Source organism: Tursiops truncatus, chromosome 17 (genome assembly GCF_011762595.2).
Source record: "Tursiops truncatus isolate mTurTru1 chromosome 17, mTurTru1.mat.Y, whole genome shotgun sequence".
Lineage (NCBI taxonomy): Eukaryota > Metazoa > Chordata > Mammalia > Artiodactyla > Delphinidae > Tursiops > Tursiops truncatus.
The window spans coordinates 13,545,191-13,571,003 of record NC_047050.1 but is presented as its reverse complement, the minus strand read 5'-3'; the positions used below and the strand labels follow the sequence as shown (position 1 = coordinate 13,571,003).

General features: G+C 39.8%; 1 protein-coding gene across 1 annotated transcript in view; it reads right to left on the bottom strand.

The window, feature by feature from the left end:
- The window catches only part of C17H8orf34 (chromosome 17 C8orf34 homolog), a 336,297-nt gene extending 311,215 nt beyond the window's left edge, over positions 1 to 25,082 (bottom strand). The window contains 3 exon segments of the mRNA XM_073794504.1: positions 24,727 to 24,861; positions 24,863 to 24,931; positions 24,933 to 25,082. Of these exon segments, the coding sequence (XP_073650605.1) occupies positions 24,727 to 24,861; positions 24,863 to 24,931; positions 24,933 to 25,067 (339 nt within the window). The 5' untranslated portion in view covers positions 25,068 to 25,082.
- Between the last annotated feature and the right edge of the window lie 731 nt (positions 25,083 to 25,813).

The window sequence follows — 25,813 nt, the reverse complement described above, 5'->3', positions numbered from 1 at the left end:
ACTAAACTGATAAGCAGTAGAATTTAATTCAATTCGGACGCCATGATTCCAAAGCCCGTGGCCTGGGGGAGATACCCAAGCTGGGTTTTTAACACTGGCTAAAATTCCCATAGCGCAAGACAAAAAGGAAAAAAAGAAATAGACAGGGATGAAAAGCAAGAATCTGTCCCACTTTTAAAGAATTCTATGTGATACAGCCTCCGTTCATGATCCCTTCTGATTTGTACTAACTTCCACAACCAGGGCATTTGCTTTGTACACATTATCTTAATGCTAGCTATTTCTTCTTGACCCATTTGTGGTTTACGTAGAAAGCAACAGACACCAGCTTTTAGGTCAAAAAACTTCATAGACGTAATCAGTGAAATCTGGCTACCTCTCAGCCTTTTCTTTTCCAAGGAGAAGAAACTCAGTTCATGGTCCTTAACTCATGGACATGGAATCCAAGGTATTAAAATTTTAGGACACTGGTCCAGGAGACAGACTAGCAGACTCAGAAGCAGAACCCATGACTCACCTCCAATCGAGTATATTCTCCTTGAATCTTGCTTCCTCCTCATTCCTTTCATGGCAAAAGGAAAGATACAACAGCAAGGGAAAAGGGAAAACACATTCAACTTTGAAACAAGTTGCACAAATCTGGGGTAATGGTGGAATCACCTTTTCACTAATAGCTGTGGGGATAACTTCAAGAGTAACTAGGTCACCAAAATGCTTACTCACATGCCTTAATACATAAGCACCTTAGGACAGAGGTTCAAGGACAAGTGGTCATCATTAGGATTGCGTAAGCCTAAAAATAATTTCCATCTAAAGACACCGTCCTTGAACCAGATATTCTTCTTATGTGAAAAGTAAATATATTTCTATCCACATAAGTTCACCAAGACTTTTAAAAAATAGAAGAGAAATTGTCAGATCATCTCTTCTATGTATCAAAAGATTACTGTATTTCTTTAATTTGGTCTCACCTTCGATTTTTAATATATAACCCTTTGGATAAATAAATCTCCAAGTGCCTGATAAGTTCTGAGTTCCTAAGCAACAATTTAAAAAGATATTGTCACCCATGCCTTTTACAATATAATAATTACAAAATAAGTTCATACCTTTAAAGAGGGAGGCCTGTGTGCCATGAACAGCAACGTGGATCACACGTAGACTTAGGTGTTGGATGTGCTCAAAATTTGCCTATAAGTCACCACCACAATGCTGTCCAGTCATCTTTCCTTCTATCTACCATGGTCTCTCCTACCTGTACTAGGAGTATTCTTATTTTTTACAGTTTGTGCCTCACCTCTACGTAGCACTTGACAGTATACAAGCACCTTATGATACCTTATTTAATTCATGGACGTTATGCAAGTATCATCACCATCACAGATGTGGAAACTGTGATCCTAGATCATAGATCATGCTGGGTCACTGAGATGGAAATTGTATCTTCAAATTTGATAACTGCCTACCTACTATTCTTTTACCTTGATACATTACAGGTTCCCTGAAGACAATATTTTGCTCACTAGCCTATCTGCATTTTCTAGCAGAGAGAGAGGATTTAATAAACCCCTATATAATGAATGCATACTAAAATCTGGATGCCAGATATTATTAGCAGTGATAAAGCTTCAATTCACTGAATTTCTGGTGGGCAGCACACTCTGTAATTGCTCATTTACATGCACACTTTCTCAATAGACTATGCAGAAGGGTTACGGTACAGTTCCTCATCAGAAATGGCTAACATGAAACTGATGACACTCATTCAAGCTCAGTTTAGAACAGTGGTTCTCAAAGTGGGATCCCTGGACCAGCAGCACCCACATGCTTGGGAACCAGACGTGGTTCCCAAGCAGGTCCCACTTCACAGCCACTAAACCAAAAGCTCTGAGAACGGGACCGAGAATCTGTGCTTTAACAAACCCTCCAGATGACTTTGATACACGCTCAAGTTTTGAGAACTGCCAGTTTAGCAAGACAATATCCACGGAAGATGGTTTGAAGGCTATGACGTCCTTCTACTCCTCAAAATAGTCTAAAGCACAGGCCACGTTACTGGTCCTCTGTAGCATCCCTTTGCCTGCACTGTGTTTTGGCATCAAGGCATTGACCTGTATCCAGAAAGAATAACTTTAAAAATAACTGTATGTATACCCATTTGTTCATTTCTTCGTAGATTCAGTATCACAACACCATATTGCCTCAGTCTGCTAAACGATGTGTTGGGGGGGCAGGTGGGGAATGGTGGGGGAGGAGGAAAACAGGTCTCTACTCCCAAGGAACTTAAAATTTGATAGAAGAGAAAAAAAATACTTATATCAAAATGCATACGATAGTGACATGGGTGGTAAGTGGTTACAGACACTTTATACCTCAGAGGAGGAGTTGTTTCCAGCTGGCTGAACAGCTGAGGAGATCAGATGAGACTTCTTATGACCGCTATAAGGAAGGACAACTGTGTTCAACTCCACTGAGGCTCTGGAGCAAAATACAATGAGGTTAAGCAAGCTTAAAGGATGGAGCTGCTAAATAAAATACATATGCAATTGCATTTTATCCCCAAACTCTTGTTACAAGCTTTGTGAAGAATTTTCTCCATGGAATAATAAGTAAAGGGGGGGGAGAAACATAAATTGTCTGTTTTATCTGAAAAAAAAAACCCTCAAAATTGGTCTTGGGGATAAAAACTAGAGGCAATCTTCATGGAACTCATTATTGGAAATGATCAGTGGAAAATAACCATCAACAGTAGAAAGCAATTAAGTATTCCATGAACTCGCTACCAGGATATGTAGTTGGTGCAAGTCAGAAAGTAGCTCCCTAAATGTCAAAGAAGTCCTACAACTATCATAGAAAGTTCAAGTTTGTGGGCAATGAAGCGGCTTTTACTAACTGAAGCTAAATACCCAAACACTGAGTGAGGGGAAATAACATATAATACACACACTAGAGCTAAAAAGAAAAAGGAAACACTCACTAGAAATGTCACACTCATGCTCCATTGCCTGTTTTGCGTTTATTTTAGACTTCAGTAAACAATGAAGTATGTATCTCAAAGAAAGAGCTACTTTTTATTGTTTTTATTTCTGCCCAATCATTAAGAGTGGCTTTCTATATGATTTTTTTCTTTAGAAAAAATCACATGGAGTATAGACACACAGTACCACAAATCGAATTCTCTTAGTCTGTGGAAAATCTCCATCTAATTCAGTGTCTTCTTCTGTAGGAACTGTGTTTCTCTTCAGGACCTTTTTCATCATCCTCTCCACCACCAGCACTGAGCGTCACCACCACCCCCACCCCCCACCCACCCCCCGCCCAGGTTCTCTATTTGTATTACTAACATTACCTTTTTAATCCACATTAATTCACATTTGATCCTGATCAACCCTCACATACTCCATAACTTCCTACCCAACCCTCACATACTCTACAACTATTCAATTGCATGTCCTGTTTAATAGCCCCCACCTGCTGCCTCTCTTTCCAGTTGCACCTACCATCACCCTAGTTTGGGTCATCGTCATCTTTCCCTTGGTAATTGACACCAACTAGTGCTCTCTACATCCCAGTCACCCCACACACCACTATAAGATGTATCTTCCTAAAGCAGCAATTTGATGCGCACGACCATGTCCAAATATTAGCTAGTCTTAATAGTTAGTCCAAATATTAGCTGGTCTTAATACCAACTTAAATATTAACTAACTTAATACTTAGTCCAAATATTAGCTAGTCTTAATACCAACTTAAATAGTTGGTAACTTACTTAAGTACTTACTTCCTGCCTGACATTAAAGTTGATCCATGTCTGGGACCAGTCTATTGTCCCATCACCATCGTCCACCATCCTTATACACGTGTACTGTGAGCCAACTACACTGAACTGCTCCTCCAAGAAAACATTCCAGTCTCAGCAGCCCATCTTTGGATCATGCCATCCTTTGACCTGGAATGCCTCCGTCACCTCCCAAATCTCTTACTGTGCTGAAAACTCTTCTTCTAACTCAAGATTCATCCCAAATGTAACTTCATTCACTTATTCATTCCTGTGCTCACTCAACAGCTACTTTTTTTCGAGCATCTACTGGACAAGACACAGGGAGATGCTGAGGTAGAGCAGGAAGGGGAGGGCAGTGTGACCAAGTGAACAACTTCTGCCCTCAATAAACTTCTAATTGAATTAGAGGGTAAGAGAAAACTTAATTAGCAGTAATACAAAGAACACTTTCCGAAGACCTATTGAAAGTACAAAGCAAGAGCCTTCAGGCTAGAGAAAGAGGCAGCTTATTCTGCTAGAGAAAAAAACCAAAAATCATGTTTCCTTCATCTTGTATTCTTTTTTTTTTTAAGATTTTTGATGTGGACCATTTTTAAAGTCTTTATTGAATTTGTTACAATATTGCTTCTGTTATATGTTTTGGTTTTTTGGCCGTGAGGCATGTGGGATCTTAGCTCCCCGACCAGGGATCGAACCCACACCCCCGTGTTGGAAGGTGAAGTATTAACCACTGGACCACCAGGGAAGTCCCATTCATCTTGTATTCTTGACTGGTAATTGGTTTATATACCTCCTACGAACATTTGCATTTTGCAAAGACGTTTAATGCCTTTCCCTCAAGCAACGGTTATCAATCTGTGGTGATTTTGTCCCTCAGGGCATATTTGGTAATGTCAACAGTCATTTTTGATTGCCACGACTGGGAGAAGTGTTACTAGCATCTAGTGGGTAGAGTTGCTAAATGTCCTACAACACATTCCCCCACAGCAAAGAATTATCTGGTCCAAAATGTCAACAGTGCTGAGGCTGAGAAACCGTGCCCTAATGCCATAAATAAGATGGAAGCTTAAAGGTTTACGGAAGTTCGAGCGGTAAAAGGCATTCTGGAAAGAGGTGAAGGGAATCCCTTAACACTTCTCAAATCATAACAGAGATCCAAGTAGAAATGGCAGTTACCTAAAACCAATCTCTTATGTCATAAACCCTTAGGAGCTTATAGAAGGAAAAAATAAACCGTTCAATGTTTAAACAGTTAATATCATCAGGAAGTTGTCATGCTGTTTTTACCCATTGATTCCAGTTTTGTCTCCTGAACATATACAGACAAAAATATATGTTCCATACAATAATCTTTCATGTATTTGAAGACATAGGTCATGTTCCCCTTAAGTTTTATTTCTTAAATTTAGTATTTCTAAATATTTCAAACATTTCTCATTATCCTAGCCATTATGGCAATGACAATTGCATTTAGATTATTTCCAATTAAATGTTGAACTTCATCTTTATTCCTATGAAGGGTCATATTGTTCATCTTAAGTTCCAGGCTCTGTTTTTCAAAATTCTGATTATATCATCCATGAATTTTTAAAATATAGCTTGCCTTTCATCACCTAAGTCATTGGTAAAAATATTGACCAGGACATTTCTGGCACCAGCAAGTCACTGAGTACTGCCCTCCAGGCCTCACATCAGTCACCAGTGCATCCTCCTGGATAGGGTGGTCCAACAAGCTCCAAGTGACTGTACTATCACTCAATCCACATTTCTCTACCTTATATATAACCATCTTACGCATATGGAAGACTTTTCCAATTGCCTGGGAAAAAAATCTCAGGCTATGTCTCCTAAATGGATCGTATCAGTGAGCCTAGTTATCCTATATCAGAAAGGAAGATTGAGCTAGAGTGAAATGATTTGTTTTCAATAAACTCATAGTGGCTTCAGTGGCACAGATTTCCCACTCTAAGCACACAGATTTTATTCATCAACATTTCATCATAAATTCTCTGATTTTACTATAGAACAATTATTCTTGTCTTCTGCTGAATATACCTAGCCTACTACCTTGAAAATTAAAAATCCTTTTCCTGCCTCCCATACTTTGGCACTCTTATGTTCCAGCTTGGCAAGTCTGGCATGGGGATGAAGAGCAGGGATATTGATATAAAAATACCTGGGTTTGCATCCTAGCTCCTCTATGTGATCGATGTATGACCTTAAGCAAGTTAACCTCTCTTTGCTTCAATACCCTTATCATTAAAATGGAGCTAACAAAATTTCCACATAGGATTGTTGTGAGAATCAAATAAGATATATCCTGGTGCTTAGAATAGTGACTGACACATAGTAATTGTGGTTAGATGTCAGCTTATTATGACCTCAATCCAAGTTCTTTAAATTCAGAAGGATATAAGTGCTCTGGAACAAGAAACCTTTAACTGATTAAAAGTATAGTGCATTATTTTTTCTCATTTCTAGATCTTCAGCTTCCTCTTAATCAAGAACATCCTATTTTGTAGTTTTTTAAAGATAATCATTTTTGATAGAAAATATATCAGCAAAATAAAGGTAGAATTATTCCACTTTTTCCATGTCATCTGCTAAAATCTCACCATCTGCTCCCACCATGAGCTCTGTTCCATCATGACATTATTAGAACCTATGCTTCCAATCTTTCAAAATATATGCAGAGAGAGAGAGAACAACACCTTTGGCTAGGTGGAAATAACAGTGATGTCTACACATAGTAACTGAATCAATTTCCTTGTCGAAGTATTTTTCTGTATTTCAGCAACCAATTTTAGCCAATTAATCTAATAGTGACCAGCAACAGCAAAGGGTAAATTGCACACAGTAAACTCATACTGGCGTCCACTGAGCATTGTTTCTCTTCCTTAGTACTCAGTGTTGTTTATTATACCACGCTTAACCATAAATCTTAGAATTTTAATATTAACCAATTAATCTTCTCTTCTTTCATTTAACAAGTAAAGTGATACACTGGCAACAAAAGCACAGAGCCAGAAGCAGAGGCCAGCTCCACATAGTACACATTCATTCCAAACATGATGTTGGGGCCACTCAGCAAATCTCCTAGAATTGACACAAACAGCAATACATTTGGATGCAGAATACTAAACTGGCAAAAGTCATTGAATACACGTTCTTCTGATCCATTGCTTTTGCTGATATCTGTTCCCTCTGGAATTAAGGAACCCATTAAAACTTCAAAGAAGTGGGCTGAGAAGTCTAAATTGATGTTGACTTGAGATGCAAACAAAATTTTAAATTAATAGTTTCAGAAAGCAGAATTTGAACAATTTCTGTCTGTAAAGATTTAGCTTTAGTTCAAGTTATAAAAATGGGTAAAACCTCCCATCCTATTGTATCTGCTGAGAAAGGGCACTGTGGTTAAGTGTCTCCTTATAAGTAGGACACACATCCGAATGGCAGACTGCTTAAAATACACCCATATCGATCCCAAAGTCTAGTATGTTGCTTTTAGTAAAACAGAAATACACCGGCCACCCTACTGGAAAAGCTACACGGCTTCATTTAGACTGCCTAATGATATAAACCTGGATTCCTTCATTCAGTAGTCTTCCAGCATATAGTTACTGCCAGAAAATTCTCTTGGGCACACTGCTGCAAAGTATTTATGGAGATGCCGGTGGCCATAGAAAGGATATGACCATAGAAAGAATCAGGATAGGCTCGGTGGAGGCAAGGGGAGGAGAGGTGAGGGAGTTTTTTCCTAATTTCTTCCCAGAAAGGTGCTCTGCTGCACACTCTACAACTTGAAGCACAAATTTAATGTGATAACTTAGAATCTTCATCATCCTCATATCGCAGGTGTAGATGTATATATTAGATCTAAAACCGTGAAGAAATCTTCCAGACACAAATATATTTCCTCTCAGTATGCAGCTTAAGAGGAATGTGCATTTTTAGTAATATTGAAAACTATAAACTTCAATATTAACACTGGAAGGAAAGTTTCATGATGGGGAAAGGTCTGAACCACAAAAGCAAGACATAGACCTCTGGAGCAACTCATGATAATCACAGTCACTGCCACATGGGTGTGAAGTAGGGAATGAAAGGATGGAGGGATGGAAGACATAATTTCATGGTTAACTCTTACCCAAATTTAGGCAAAAGTTTCTCTCCTTAATATGTTCCATACAGTACTGTTGAAATAGGTTCAGAATGTTCAGTAACATTTTTACTAAAGATTATGAAGTAAGAAAACCATGAATACAGTCATGATAATGATCTCAGATAATTTTACTTTCAAGTGTGCACTGGACCAAGGATGACAGCTACATCTTGCCTGTCTTTTGCATTTCCTAGTTCTTGGCCCAATGCCGTCCTTAACCTCTGCTGCACTGAATAGCTTCATAGATATCCAGACCCAATGTCTGGTCCAAAGGGAAAGATAATACTCTTCTTCTAATCACTAGAGTCATCCTCTCATTTTCTAATTCTTGTCTAATGAGGCCTTCTTTCCCAGGAAGGTGGAACTGGAAACAAATCCAAATGGCAAGGATGGAGACATATCAGAAGACATGATATGAAGTGAAAGTCGAAAATTCAGAATTGTCAGCAAATCGAAATTTGAATCCATAGAAGTGGATGAGCTCTAGGACTAAGCCCTGAGAATATTCAACATTTAAAGAGGAGGTGGAGGTGGAAGAGTTCCCAAAGGAGACAGAGAAGAAATGGCTTAAAGAGGAAGAAGGAGAACTAGGAGAGGATGGTGTTACAGGAGCCCAGGGAAAACAGCATCTCACTGCGTGGAATAGTTGGAAGGCCAGGGAGAATGGGAAAAGGAGATACCTCTGAAGCTAAGGCAATGCTGTCCAATTACATATTCTGCAATAATGGCAATAATCTATGTCTGCTGTGGTCAATTCAGCAGCCACATGTTACTACTGAGCTCTTAAAATATGGCTAGTGAGAATGAGGACTGAATCTTTAATTTCATTTCATTTAGTTTAAACAGTCACATGTGGCTAGTGGCTGCTGTATTGGACAGTGTGGAGAGTCTAAGCAGATAGCGGGCAAACTAGCCTAGTAGCTAAAAGTATGAGCTTTGATCATCAAAAAGACGAGATCACAAGTGTTGGTGAGGATGTGAAAAGGGAACGCTTGTACACTGTCGGTGGGAATGTAAACTGGTACAGCCAGTATGGAAACAGTATGGACATTCCTCAAAATATTAAAAGTAGAACTACCATACAATCCAGTAATCCCACTTCTGAGTATATATCCCAAAGAAATGAAAACAGGATCTCAAAGAGATATCTGCACTCCCCTGTTCACTGCAGCATCATTCACAATAGCCGAGATATGGAAACAACCTAAATATCTGTCAATGGATGAATGGATAAAGAAGATGCGGTGTACACACACATGTACACACACATACACACACATAGACACACACACAAGGACATTATTCAGCCATGAGAAAAGGAAATCATGCCATTTGCAACAACGTGGATGCACCCTGAAGGCATGATGCTAAGTGAAATAAGTCAGAGAAAGACAAATACTGTATGATATCACTTATATGTGGCATCTAAAAAAGCCAAACTCATAGAAACAGAGAGTAGAATGGTGGCTACCAGAAGGGAAAACCAACACTTTGTGTACCTTAAACTTACACAGTATTATATGTCAGTTATATCTCAAAAAAGCTGAAAATATTCTAAAAATTAAAAAATGTAAAAGTCTAAGCTTTGGACTCAGACATATCCCAGGTTCACGTCATCTCCCCCACTTATGCTCTGTATATTTGGGGAAAGTTATGTCAACTCTAGAGAGCTAAGATTCTTCACATGGGAAACAGGCATGATAAAACAATAGCGTTGTTAAAAGCATAAAACAACATAATACAGTACTGACTACACATGAAATGCAGGGATTTGGTGGGTTAATTAGAGCCTGGTTAGTTAACCCACAAAGGCCCTCTGGAAGATTTAAACTTAGAGCGGGACTTTTGAATACAGATTCATGAAGTTTATTGTTTTTCCTTTGGAGAGAATCATAGCCTAATCTTCCTCCTTCAGATAATGCGACAATTAAACTAGCCAAGGTAGTCAAGCTTTTTGTTGCATTTCTTATTATGCTGAAAAAATGCTGAAGTATTCTTTCATTAACCTATACTTGTACTAAATAACTGAAATCCTTCATACTTTAGTTCATGATAGTTTCTTCTACCATTCTTAACTGTAATTCCATCACCTCAAAGCCTTCTTTTCGCTAGGATAACTTATCTTACTAGCTTCCATCTTTTTGCGTACACTTTTGACCTAATTTATTAATATTGACCCTCAGGTGGAATTTAGCCTCAAGGCATAATTTGACACTCAAAAAGGAGTCAAAGATTTTTCCCAAAAACATCTGCTGAAGCAAGTGCATGTGTTGTAAATTTTGATTGCTTTGAATTGAATTCTTCTGAGCCTGGGTTTCAATCCTGAGTTTCCTTCCAAATTGTCACACATATAAAATATTTGCTGAGCTCACCAATGTCTTAAGTATATCTATCCACCAAGTTGTACAACTAAATTCAGTTAGTGTGGCATAAAGTGGTTTTTTATGTCAATGAAATAGCAATGCATACAACAAGCCCCAGTTAGAACCAAGACATCTGGGACCTGCATTCATCCAATCTAAAAAAGCTTATTAACAGTTTTGCTGCCTTGACAGCCACGGAGCCAAATAAAGATAAAAACACACTATGTTGGAAGCAGAAGATTATCCTAATCAAAATGTCACTTCTGAAAATATCTTTTTTAAATGCCAATACTGTAAACAGAAATTTCCACAGTGACAATTAAACATAATTAAATGCTAGATTTCTCTTCATGTTTCTTTCATTCTCTACAACTTATTTTTCTGAACTGAAACTCAATTTCTCTTTCAAGTACATCTTGTTCCTGTCAGGGAAAAATGCAGCTAATATTTTTTAAATTTATCAAGTAAATTTAAAGGCATATTGGACCATATTTTAAAATCTCAAAGGCCCTGAAGGTATTTTCTCTAACCATAGAGCCTCGGATTAATATACAACAAGACAAAGGGTGAGGTGTAGACATATGCACCCATGAGGATCAGAAGGTACCCTGGCACAGCTGTATCTAAGACAGTAATTTGCTTTTTCTTAGTTTCTAGAAAGTGGCCTACACTGGTCAGTTTTTTTTTTTTTTTTGGATTTTTAATATGTGTTTCTTTGTTTAAACAGGAACCAGTGACATGTGGAGAGAATCAGATAATGCTGCAAAGAGAAATGAAGGGAAGGTCCAAGCCATGGAAGCAATGGAAGGAAAGAAAATAGATGAACTTGGAGAGTCTCATCCACCAGAGGGCAGACAGCAGAAGCAAGAAGAACTACAATCCTGCAGCCTGTGGAACAAAAACCACATTCACAGAAAGATAGACAAGATGAAAAGGCAGACGTCTATGTACCAGATGAGGGAACAAGATAAAACCCCAGAAAAACAACTAAATGAAGTGGAGATAGGCAATCTTCCAGAAAAAGATTTCAGAATAATGATAGTGAAGATGATCTAGAACCTTGGGAAAAGAATGGAGGCAAAAATCGAGAAGATGCAAGAAATGTTCAACAAAGACCTAGAAGAATTAAAGAACAAACAAACAGAGATAAACAATACAATAACTGAAATGAAAACTACACGAGAAGAAATCAGGCTTCCCTGGTGGCGCAGTGGTTGGGAGTCTGCCTGCCGATGCAGGAGACACAGGTTCGTGCCCTGGTCTGGGCAGATCCCAAATGCCGTGGAACAGCTGGGCCCGTGAGCCATGGCCACTGAGCCTGCGTGTCCAGAGCCTGTGCTCTGCAACGGGAGAGGCCACTGCAGTGAGAGGCCCGCACACCGCAAAAAAAAAAACAAAAAACAAAAAAAAACTACACTAGAAGGAATCAATAGCAGAATAACTGAGGCAGAAGAACGGATAAGTGACCTGGAAGACAAAATGGTGGAATTCACTGCCATGGAACAGAATAAAGAAAAAAGAATGAAAAGAAATGAAAACAGCCTAAGAGACCTCTGGAACAACATTAAATGCAACAACATTCGCATCATAGGGGTCCCAGAAGGAGAAGAGAGAGAGAAAGAATCCGAGAGAATAGTTGAAGGGATTATAGTCGAAAACTTCCCTAACATGGGAAAGGAAATAGCCATCCAAGTCCAGGAAGCACGCAGAGTCCCAGGCAGGATAAAACCAAGGACAAACACACCAAAACACATAGTAATCAAATTGACGAAAATTAAAGACAAAGAAAAACTACTGAAAGCAACAAGGGAAAAACAACAATAACATACAAGGGAACTCCCGTAAGGTTAACAGCTGATTTCTCGGCAGAAACTCTATAAGTCAGAAGGGAGTGGCATGATATATTTAAAGTGATGACAGGGAAGAACCTACAACCAATATTACACTACCCAGCATGGATCTGATTCAGATTCAACAGAGAAATCAAAAGCTTTACAGACAAGCAAAAGCTAAGAGAATTCAGCACCACCAAACCAGCTCTACAACAAATGCTAGAGGAACTTCTCTAAGTAGGAAACACAAGAGAAGAAAAGGACCTACAAAAACAAACCCAAAACAATTAAGAAAATGGTAATAGGAACATACATATCAATAATTACCTTAAATGTGAATGGATTAAATGCTCCAACCAAAAGACACAGGCTCGCAGAATGGATACAAAAACATGACCCATATATATGCTGTCTACAAGAGACCCACTTCAGACCTAGGGACACGTACAGACTGGAAGTGAGGGGATGGAAAAATATATTCCATGCAAATGGAAATCAAAAGAAAGCTGGAGTAGCAATACTCATGTCAGATAAAATAGACTATAAAATAAAGAATGGTACAAGAGACAAGGAAGGACACTACATAATGATCAAAGGATCAGTACAAGAAGAAGATATAACAATTATCAATATATAGGCACCCAACATAGGAGCACCTCAATACATAAGGCAACTGCTAACACTTATAAAAGAGGAAATCAACAGTAACACAGTAATAGCAGGGGACTTTAACACCTCACTTACACAAAGGGACAGATCATCTAAACAGAAAATTAATAAGGAAACACAAGCTTTAAAAAACACTATAGGCCAGAAAGATTTAATTGATATTTATAGGATATTCCATCCAAAAACAGCAGATTACACTTTCTTCTCAAGTGCAAACAGAAATTCTCCAGGATAGATCACATCTTTGGTCACAAATCAAGCCTCAGTAAATTTAGGAAAACTGAAATCATATCAAGCATCTTTTCTGACCACAATGCTATGAGATTAGAAATCAATTACAGGGAAAAAAATGTAAAAAACACAAAAATATGGAGGCTAAACAATACGTTACTAAATAACCAAGAGATCACTGAAGAAATCAAAGAAGAAATCAAAATATACCTAGAGACAAATGACAATGAAAACACGACAATCCAAAACCTATGGGATGCAGCAAAAGCAGTTCTAAGAGGGAAGTTTATAGCAATACAATCCTACCTCAAGAAACAAGAAAAATCTCAAATAAACAATCTAACCTTACACCTAAAGGAACTAGAGAAAGAAGAACAAACAAAACCCAAAGTTAGTAGAAGGAAAGAAATCATAAAGATCAGAGCAGAAATAAATGAAATAGAAACAAAGAAAATGATAGCAAAGATTAATAAAACTAAAAGCTATTTCTTTGAGAAGATAAACAAAATTGATAAACCATTAGCCAGACTCATCAAGAAAAAGAGGGAGAGGACTCAAATCAATAAAATTAGAAATGAAAAAGGATAAGTTACAACAGACACTGCAGAAATACAAAGCATCCTAGGAGACTACTATAGGCAACACTATGCCAATAAAATGGACAACCTGGAAGAAATGGACAAATTCTTAGAAAGGTGTAACCTTCCAAGACTGAACCAGGAAGAAATAGAAAATATGAACAGACCAATCACAAGTAATGAAATTGAAACTGTGATTAAAAATCTTCCAACAGGGCTTCCCTGGTGGCACAGTGGTTGAGAGTCCGCCTGCCAATGCAGGGGACATGGGTTCATGCCCCGGACTGGGAAGATCCCACGTGCCGCAGAGCAGCTGGGCCCGTAAGCCATGGCCACGGAGCCTGCACGTCTGGAGCCTGTGCTCCACAATGGGAGAGGCCAGAACAGTGAGAGCCCTGCGTACCACAAATAAAAATAAAAATAAAAAATAATCTTCCAACAAACAAAAGTCCAGGACCAGATGGTTTCACAGGTGAATTCTATCAAACATTTAGAGAAGAGCTAACATCCATCCTTCTCAAACTCTTCCAAAAAACTGCAGAGGAAGGAACACTCCCAAACTCATTCTACGAGGCCACTACCACCCTGACACCAAAACCAGGCAAAGATGTCACAAAAAAAGAAAGTTACAGACCATTATCACTGATGAATATAGATGCAAAAATCCTCAACAAAATACTAGCAAACAGAATCCAACAACACATTAAAAGGATCATACACCATGATCAAGTGGGACTTATCCCAGGGATGCAAGGATTCTTCAATATACACAAACCAATCAATGTGATACACCATATTAAGAAATTGAAGAATAAAAACAATATGATCATCTGATTAGATGCAAAAGAAGCTTTTCACAAAATTCAACACCAATTTATGATAAAAACTCTCCAGAAAGTGGGCATAGAGGGAACCTACCTCAACATAATAAAGGCCATATATGACAAACCCACAGCAAATATCATTCTCAATGGTGAAAAGCTGAAAGCATTTCCTCTAAGATCAGGAAGAAGACAAGGATGTCCACTCTCACCACTATTATTCAACATAGTTTTGGAAGTCCTGGCCATGGAAATCAGAGAAGAAAAAGAAATAAAAGGAATACAAATTGGAAAAGAAGAAGTAAAACTGTCACTGTTTGCAGATTACATGATATTATACATAGAGACTCCTAAAAATGCCACCAGAAAACTACTAGAGCTAATCAATGAATTTGATAAAGTAGCAGGATACAAAATTAATGCACAGAAATCTCTTGCATTCCTATACACTAATGATGAAAAATCTGAAAGAGAAATTAAGGAAACACTCCCATTTACCATTGCAACAAAAAGAATAAAATACCTAGGAATAAACCTACTTAAGGAGACAAAAGACCTGTATGCAGAAAACTATAAGACAATGATGAAAGAAATTAAAGATGATACAAACAGATGGAGAGATATAACATGTTCTTGGATTGGAAGAATCAACATTGTGAAAATGACTATACTACCTAAAGCAATCTACAGATTCAATGCAATCCCTATCAAACCACTAATGGCATTTTTCACAGAACTAGAACAAAAAATTTCACAGTTTGTATGGAAACACAAAAGACCCCGAATAGCCAAAGCAATCTTGAGAAAGAAAAACGGAGCTGGACAAATCAGGCTCCCAGATTTCAGATTATACTACAAAGCTACAGTAATCAAGACAGTATGGTACTGGCACAAAAACAGAAATATAGATCAATGGAACAGGATAGAAAGCCCAGAGATAAACCCATGCACATATGGTCACCTTATTTTTGATAAAGGAGGCAAGAATATACAATGGAGAAAAGACAGCCTCTTCAATAAGTGGTGCTGGGAAAACTGGACAGCTACATGTAAAAGAATGAAATTAGAACAATCCCTAACATCATTCACGAAAAATAAACTCAAAGTGGATTAGAGACCTAAATGTAAGACTGGACACTATAAAACTCTTAGAGGAAAACATAGGAAGAACACTCTTTGACATAAATCACAGCAAGATCTTTTTTGATCCACCTCCTAGAGTAATGGAAACAAAAACAAAAATAAACAAATGGGACCTAATGAAACTTAAAAGCTTTTGCAAAGCAAAGGAAACTATAAACAAGATGAAAAGACAACCCTCAGACTGGGAGAAAATATTTGCAAATGAATCAACGGACAAAGGATTAGTCTCCAATATATATAAACAGCTTATGCAGCTCAATACTAAAAAACAAACAATCCAATCAAAAAATGGTCAGGGGCTTCCCTGGTGGCACAGTGGTTAAGAATCCACCTGCCAATGTGGGGGACACGGGTTTGAGCCCTGGTCCAGGAAGATCCCACATGCCGCGGAGCAAATAAGCCAGTGTGCCACAACTACTGCATCTGCACTCTAGAACCCACGAGCCACAACTACGGAAGCCTGGAAGCCCACGCACCTAGAGCCCGTGCTCTGCAACAAGAGAAGCCACTGCAATGGAAGCCGGCGCACTGCAACAAAGAGTAGCCCCGGCTCCCTGCAACTAGAGAAAGCCCGCGTGCAGCAACGAAGACCCAACGTAGCCATAAATAAATAAATAAATAATAGACAGTCTGATTCTTGCCACCAGGAATGGACTGGGTTTGGGATTGACAGCTAAAGTAATGCTGGGGACTTCCCTGGTGGTTCAGTGGTTAAGAATCCGCCTGCCAATGCAGGGGACACAGGTTCAAGCCCTGGTCCGGGAGGATCCCACATGCCTCGGTGCAACTAAGCCCGTGTGTCACAACTACTGAGCCTGCGCTCTAGAGCCCGTGAGCCACAAATACTGAAGCCTGTGGGCCTAGAGCCCGTGCTCTACAGTAAGAGAAGCCGCCACACTGAGAAGCCCTCCCACTGCAACAAAGAGTAGCCCCCCCTCACCGCAACTAGAGAAACATGCGCAGTGGAGAAGACCCAATGCAGCCTAAATAAATAAATAAATAAAAATTTAATATCTACTTCTAGATACAAGACATGACATAATATATGAACTGACACCTATTGTCTGCAGATTACTGATGCACACACATCCTTCACTGTGGAACGGTCCTCTCTCCCTCTGGATAGACTGTCCTGTACTACTGGGAGTGCACACAAAAATGGTATAGAAAGCAGAGGCCCTATTCAGACCAGTCACACACATCAGTCCACGTTTTTAAGTTTTTTTTTTTTTTTTTTTTTTGACTGCACGGCATGTGGCATCTTATTTCCCCGACCAGGGATCGAACCTGTGTCTCCTGCATTGGAAGCACAGAGACTTAACTACTGGATCACCAGGGAAGTCCCAGTCCACTTTTTTAACCTATGCATTTTAGTGCTCTAAAATTCCCTCTCCGCACTGCTTGAGCTGTGTCTCATAAATTTTGACATACCTTCCTTTTCATTGTTAGATGGGTTTTTATTTCCTTGCGATTTCTTCTTTGGCAAGTAGATTATGTAGAAGCGTGTTGCACCGTTTCCCAGTGTTTTGGGAATCTTCCTGTGTTCCTTCTATTACTGATTTCTAGTTTCATCCCACTGTGATGGAGAAAACACCTTGTATGTTTTCTATTGAGGATTGTTTCGTGGTTCAGGGAATGGTCTATCTCTGTATGCATTCCATGCCACTTGAAAGGAATGTGCATTCTGATACTGTTGCATGGAGTGGTCTACAAATGTCAACTAGACCCTGTTGTCTGATGTGCTGTTGAGTTCTTCTATGGTGTTTCTGAATTTCTGCCTAGTTGTTCTCTCAATTGTCAAGAGAGGGGTTTTGAAGTCTTGAACTATAATTACAGATTTGTCTATTTCTCTTCTTAGTTCTATCAGTTTCTGCTTCACACAGTCTGCAGCTCTGCTGCTCAGTGTATACACACTCAGGATTGCTCTTTTTCTTGGTGGGTTGACCCTTCTATTATTACAAAATGACAATTCCTGTCTCTGATAATTTTCTATCCTCTAAAGTCTACTTTATCTGACATTTACATAACCACTCCTGCTTTCCTTTGATGTTTGCATAATATTTTTTCCATTCTTTTACTTTTATCCTGCCTGTATCTTTGTATTTGAAGTGAGTTTCTTAGTCGGGTCATGTTTTTTAATCCACTCTGACAATCTCTTTTAACTGGTATACTTAGACCATTGCATTTAATTGAATTAGCGACATATTAGGGCTAAAGTCTGTCATGTTATTTATTTTTTTTCTGTTTGTTCTCTCTGCTTTATTTTTTTCTTTTTCCTATTCCTGGAGGTTACTTGAACATTTTTTTAAATTCCATTTTTATTTATCTACCGTTTTTGAGGGCATCTTTTTTATAGTTTTTTAGTGCTTGCTCTAGGTATTACATTATACATATACAATTAGTCAACAGGTATTGTCATTTTATCAGTTCAAGTGAAGTAGAGAAACCTTACCTTCTTTGCACCTCTTAACCCTTCCTTGATTATAATACAATTTTCTTAAGTACTTCCTCTACATACTTTTAGAACCTCACCTGACATTGTTATAATTGTGCTTCAATCATGACATAATTTAGAAAATTCAAGAGGAGAAGGAAAACGTATTATATTTACTCATATTTTTGCACTCTCCATGTTCTTTCTTCCTTCCTGATGTTCTAAACTTCCTTATTCTTTCATCATTTCCTTTCTGTTTAGAGAACTTCCTTTAGCCATACTTTTAGGGAAGGCCTGCTGGTGACAAATTCTCTTGATTCCCCTTTCATTTGTGAAGGATATTTTCTCTAATGGAATCCTAGGTTCTTTTTTTTCAGCACTTGAAAAATATTGTGCCACTTCCCTTGGACCTCCATGGGCTGATGAGAAATCTGGTGTCATTCTAATTGCTTTTTCCTCTATAGGTAGAATGTTGCGTTTCTCTGGCTGCTTTCAAGATTTTTCTTGTCTTTCTTCCCCAGAAATTTAATTTCGATGTGTCTTGGCACGGATTTCATGGCAGGGGTGGCCTTGTTACCACTGGACCACAAGTCCTGAGTCTTCTCTAGGCCTCTTCTGACACAACCCCAATGGGGAGGGAGAGGAATGCCTTATTACTGTCAGGAGTGGGAGGAGGCCAGCCTCCCTACATGGTCTCCACTGACATTGGCCTCAGATCGGGGGTAAGAGTGAGGCAACAATGTAAAATCAAATTAAAACCACAATGAGATACCACACAAACCAGTTAGAATGGCTGTTATTAAAAAGACAGATGATATCAAGTTTGGGTGAGAATAGTGAACTGAAACTCTCACACACAGTTGGTAGGAACGTAAAACTGTACAAGATTCAAAACTAGTGGCTAATGTCTTAAAAAGTTAAACATACACCTACAATATGATCCATCCAACCTATTCCAGGTCCCCAAGAGAAACAAAAGTATAAATCCATACAAAATACTAATTCAGCAATAAAAAGAAGTAAACTACTGATACAGGATGCAACATGGGCGAATTGCAAAATAATGATGTCAAGTACAAAATGATATACACCTTCCCCCAAAAAAGGAGCATAGAGTATGATTCTATTTATACAAAACTCTAGAAATGGAAAAACAACCTTAGTGACAAAAAGGAGATCAGTGGTTGCCTGGGGATGTGGAAGAAGTAAAGAAAGGTAGGAGGGAGGTATTACAAAGAGGTATTCCAGACAGCAGGAAGGAGGACAGGCATATGAGATGTCCCAGCTGAGTCCATGTATTTTAGGTACCTTCCAGGAAATTGCAAACATTTTCACTACATATCATTGACTCTATGACACTCGATCTTATGTAGGTGCAAAGGAGATGCCACCACTCATAAACAAACAGAAACAGTATCTCCGCCTCAGCACCCTTTCTTGTGTTCCAGCACTCTTATGCATTTATTTTTTTAATATTTTTGCTGATATTTCAATAAAATTTTGAGAGGGAGTAGAGGAAAATGCATATGCTTAATTAACCAGAATTGTAAATTTTCTTTACTCAGAATTTTAGTTTATTATTCATTGGTTGCCATGTATAAATCATTGATAACAATTCTTAACTACACTCACATAATTTAATGTTTAAAGAAACCCAATGGATGAATTATTTTGTAAATGCTCATTTCCTAGATGTCCTTTTCTATTTTTAATATTTTTAAAAATTTTGAAATAATTTTAAACTTACAGAAAAAGTATGTGAACAACACAAAGGACTCCATATACCCTTCACCTAGAGACCCCATTCAAGTTTCGCTAACTTTTCCAAAAATGTCCTTCATAGCAAAATTATCAACTCTAGAAACATATTTTGCACTTACTTGTCACATCTCTTCAGTCTGAGACCTCCCTTGACTTTCATGATCTTAACATTTTTTAAGACTCCAGATAAGCAGAATTTCCCCATCAAGCTTATCAGATATTTTCCCATTATTCAATTCAAGTCATGCATGATGGGCAGGAATATTACAGAAGCGATGCCATGTTGTTTTAAATGCATCCTAAGAGGGGGCACAACACTTGAGTAAAGTAGCGTCTGCCAGGTTTCTTCACTACAGAGTTACTTTTTTCCCTTTTATAATTAACGTCTATTTTGTGGAAAGATACTAGAGATTATGTAACATCTCATTCCTCATCCAACTTTCACCCATTAGTTTTAGCATTGATTAATGTTTCTTGCCCGAATTATTATTAAGATGGTTGCCAAGTAGTGATTTTCTAATTCCATCATCCCTTCCAGTTTTATTAATTGGCATTGTACTTATGATAAGGTAAAGCTTTCTCTTCTCCCCATAAATTGAACACATTCATGTATCCCATGAATGTGTGGAATAAAATATTCCTATTTTATACAGTAAGATAATGTTACTATCATTCTTTATTTTGCTTCTTAAATTGTCCCAGATTTAGTTAATAGGAGCCTCTTCAAGCTGGCTTCTACGTCCTTTGGACATGTTCCTATCATTCTTTGACCACTTCCTTACTTTTTAGCGTAATAAGATGTTCCAGGTTCATCTTGTATTTCCCAGTGCCAAGCCGTTAATTAACCATTTCTCCAAGGATACCTGGTTCCACTTAATGGGGAATATCATTTAGAACACAAATCTGGTTGCTACGGTTGACCAGTTGATGAGTCCACCTCATAACATATATGCCAAATCAGTTAACACAAATTTAGACTATGTGAGTAGAGGTACTAAACACAGAAGGTTGTAGAGTGATTCCATTCTACTTGGAGTGGGTCAGACCACATTTGGGAAAATGCAGTGAACTTAGTTTGCCACATCTTCAATAGACAGAGATTTAAAAATTCCATGGAGATTGTATGAAGACCGCATTATTCTGCTTTTTAAAAATTGTAGTATAGTTGATTTATAATGTTGTATTAGTTTCAGGTATATAGCAAAGTGATTCATATATATTTATCAAGATATAATCTTTTTCAGATTCTTTTCCATTATGGGTTATTATAAGATATTAAGTATAGTTCCCTGTGGTATAACTTGTTGTTTATCTATTTTCTATATAGTGGTGTGTATCTGTTAATCCCAAACTCCTAACTTATTCCTCCCTCTCCCCCTTTCCCCTTTGGTAACCATAAATTTGTTTTCTATGTCTGTGGGTCTGTTTCTGTTTTGTAAATAAGTTCATTTGTATCAGTTTTTAGATTCCACATATAAGTGACATCATATGGTGCAGGATTTCCCACTCTTGTGAGTGTGACTAGGCCGGAACCAAGACATATGGCCGCCCTGAGCACCATTCTAACCCATAATTTTCAAATAATTATCCTATTTAACAAGATGAGAGAAACTGAAAATTGTATACTTCTTGGTATTAAAAATAATGAATTTATTGCAACGTTTCACATCATATAACCTCTTGAGAATTAAGTTAAACTGCTTACAATATAAACAAAGTAGATGGCTTGATCCTAATAAGCAACAGAATTTCTGATCACCAAGTTGTTTGACTGTTAGGTGCCTAGCCCTAGGCTTTGAGATCAGTCTTACGTTTGCCCCATGTATCTTACCTACGTATGTTGCAAAAATATTCTACTTTGGTGGCAGCCAAACCATTTCACATCTTGCCAGTTAAGTGAGGAGCTATGTGTGAAATCTATATTAAGATTATAGTTCTAACTTATTGTAGCAACATCAAGCATTCGTTATAGATTGATGCCAGACTGCTAACTACTTGCCTGCCCTGAGCAAGCCAATGAGAGCACTAAAAGTATTATATCTTACAAACATTTCGAAGAGTTTGTGGAATCTAAGTCATTATTGCCATTTTCACCTTATAGCTTCATACTATTTAATTAAAATATCATTACCCAAGACTCTAATGCAACGATTTCTAGGCATGGTTTTGTAATGCCTCAAAATATCTTCAAACATAGTTAAAGGTAGTATAAATGTATACTTCTAAATCACCTGGAAACAAGATTAATTTCACTCTAAAGTAGTTTTTGAAACACCATATTGTGTGCAGCATTTTGATAAGCTTCTCAAATGATAAAATGTTAGAAATAAATAAACTAAGTAAGAAATAAACTAAACTAAGTAAACTGTACAGGTTTAAAAACAAATGAGATGTAAGTATCCTCAATACCAGTATATGTTACCTTTGCTACTGTTTGGACCGGGGCACGAACCCATGTCCCCTGCATCGGCAGGTGGACTCTCAACCACTGCGCCACCAGGGAAGCCCTTTGCTACTGTTTTAAATAACATTCACGTGCTCTCTTTAAAGTGCCTCGCTTCAGTGAGTTTTCTTAAAACAGACCTAGCTAACAAAATCTGTAAAGGGAACATATTGTCAGGTCTTATATATTTTCAAAACTAAAGTAAAGCTATGTCACTAATGCCAGTGCCTCAGCACGAAAAAAAAATCACCACAAAGCACAGATAATAAAACTTGGTACCACCTATTTCAATTTGTAACTGGTAAATGGAGATTTTAGCTTATGTCACTGTTTCTTACAATGTGGCCCAGGAATTAAATATGTGACCATCATTTGTGCTACTTCTTACTAAATTCAGGTTCCTAGGCTCCTCTTCTGATCTCTTGAAGCAATTTTTATGAGAACTATTAACCAAAGGCCTGGGAGCTTTGAGGAGAATGATAGATCAATATGTCCATTTTACACTAGTTCCACTGGTTTTCAAGTATGAGGAAACTTTCCAGTTTTGTAAAGTACATGTAATTCTACTCTCAAAACGATGCTCTCTCATGATCAAAACTGTTGCATAAGGACTTGATTTCAGTAGAAGAGAACTTATCCATTTTCTCCCTTTAATTATTTAAAGTGCACATCAACCCTTAAAAATTAACTACTCATCACTGCAATCCAAGCTAATGGGCATGTATGTAATATGTTACCAAAAAAATGAATAAAATACAAAGCATATACTTTTGTCCTTGTTTGTTTTTTAGTGAGGAGGTCTAATGATTTTACGAAACAATTCTGCCATCCCTTAAGATTCAGCAGTGGAACTGAAAAAGTGAGCATTTAAAACCAAGTTGGATTTATTTCCTAATTATGTATATAGAAAGTTTACATACATTCCAAACTCTATTACTGTCACTTGGAGAGAATCTTGGGAATTATAAAAGTCAGCAAATGAGAATAGCATCTATTAAAAACAATTCATTTATTCTCCCTAGGAAAATGTACTTATATTCTAGAGAAGAAACCCTCTAAATGTATTTATTTTATGTTTCTTTTGATACAATTAACACACTGTGCCACAGAGGGTTATTATATTTCTCCTTTAAATACAGTGTATAGTCTCTAATCTTTACACTAAAGGCAAAGAAAGGAATTCTAGTAGCTCCAGCAATTCTACTCCGCTTTTGTATATGCACTTCCTTTGCTAACACTTTTCGCAAAAACAAGAATCAAGACATATATTGTAGGACTTTATGACTATACAACAGTGATTCTCAGTTGAGATAATGGTCATATCTCCCAAGACAGTACATGGTTAACTTAAAAGTTGGTCAGAAAAACAAGGGATTTTGCAAATCTTGGTTATGTGAAACCCGTTATGATCACACCCTTGTCCGCTCCTTTTTTGTGCTGGGACATTAATTCGCAGTCTTATTTTCTCTGCAGTTATCATTCTCCTCTCTTCAGTCCTGGAGAAGTGTTCCATCCTCTGCTATCTCTTTCCTCCTGCCTCGTTTCAGCCTTAAGACACCGCGGTCATGTAAACGCCCAAGTATGACCACAACGGATTTTTTTGGCGGGGGGGCGGGGATCTCGACCCTCCCACGTCCTCTCGCAGCGGGTCCGTGCCCAGCTGGACGGTTGGACGGGAAAGGAGGGGACCGTGGGCGTCCCTCCCCGCTGGCCTCTGCAGCTACCCAGCGCCCTGGCAACCGGAGGGACGCTTTGCCGGTGCCTGGTTTCAGTCCCCCGTTCTCATTTTCTCCTGTTCTCCCACTTTTCCATTCTCCTACTGTATTTTTGTCATCAATTCTTTGATGGCGAGAGAAAACAGCTCAGAGCTGTCTCCTTCCCATAAATACGCGTGTGCTTTTCCCGAACCTTTCTCTGCCCCCTCTCTCCCCCTAACACAGGTAGGGGGGCCGCAAGGCAAAGGATTCTCCTTTCATCCAGAGACCCATGTCAGCGCCTCAGCTTGGCAATTTCATTCCACACGCCCGCACCTACAGAAGCCTACTTCCTACCAGTTCAGTTTTCTCCCAGGTAACCTTATTCCATCCCATTGCTAAGCACTTCCTCCACCTTTTACGGGTTCTACTACTGCCTACGTTTGGGGAAAAACGCGCAAGACAGTGTGAATTCCAGGAAGAAAGTGAGCGTGTGTAAGGCTGAGTGTGTGCATCCGTCTGTCTCAGCCTGTCCGGGCCCCGTGCATGTGGTTGCAAGGTGCAAGACAGTCAGACACCTCAAACTTGCCATGCCAGGATAAGGCTTGTCCCTCCAGAGCTTACCTGTCCGCGCCCAAGTAACCGAAGAACCGCCCGCGCGGCCGCGTTCCAGGACACCTGGCCCGGACAGAGAGAGAGAACTGGGGCCACAGGGGCGTCCCTCCCGCGCATCTCTTCTGTCTCCCTCCTTCCCTCCGGGGTGTCCTGAACCCCCCAAAGACAAACGGGACCGCCCGCACCTGCAGCGCCTTACCTCAAACAGGGGACCGATCTTGTTCTTCTCCAGGTAAGCCTGGATCCGGGATTGCTGATGAGAGGCCATGGAGAGACCGATGGGCCGCGGAGAGTGCGGGAGACCGCGCGGCCGTGCGCCTCTGCCCGGGGACACCCCTGGTTTCCCCTGGACCGGGGCCGGGACAGGAGCTCGGGAGCCCGGGCTCCCCCGGCGCGGCGCGGCGCGGCGCGGCGAGCTCGGCTCCCGGCGCGGACGTGGGCTGCAGCCGCTGGAGCCGCGAGCGCGTGGGGCGCCGAGAGCCGGAAGCCGGGGCGCGGCGCCGCCAACTCAGACAACTCGGAGGCGAAGGGAGCACTCATTCATCGCGCTCTCCTCCTCCCCGAGCCCCACGGCTCTCCGCCGCGCCCGCGCGGGGGCACCTGGAGCAGAGGTTCCAGGTTCCTGTCTCTCTGGGCAGCAGCGGCGGGAATCAGGGGGCGGGAGGCGAGCCGGGAGGCGCGGCTCTGCCTAGAACGGCGCAGGGGGGCGCCCTCGGGCGGGCCGGGGCCGCGGGGCTCGAACTCGCGGGGAGCGTGCGTGTGCGTGCGTGTCCGCGCCGACGGTGGGTGCCCGCTCTCCCAGGTTACGGGAACACCCGCCCGGGCTTCTCCCCAGTCTCTGCTCGCCCTGCCCGCTGCTCCCTAGCGACAGCGCCGCTCCGAAAGCCAATGGTGAAGGTGCTTCTTTCAAAGTGCACATAAATCTGGCGCTTGTTGGCTACTCCTTGGCAGCTACAAAGGCAGTTCGAAAGGGGGTCGTCCCCACCGCCCCTTCTGAGCCTCTCCTCGCACCTGCTGCGCTGCCCCCGCTAGCTCAGGGGCCGAGATGGGGAGAGTTGTGAGAAGGTGCTTGAGTCTGAGGGTCTGCCACGAACATGAAGTTGCCTTCCTTCAGGTGGTCTGGCTTGGCTTGGAGCAAGTCGACGGGAGGAGAATTCAGCTGGAAACTCCCAAGGTGCAGACGCCCAGAGGCTGGGGCAAACCTTTAGCTTTTGACAGGAAGAAGAGATGGAAGCGAGCCAGCCCTCCCTCCCAGTTTGCCTTCCTAATCCTCGTATAATTATGTG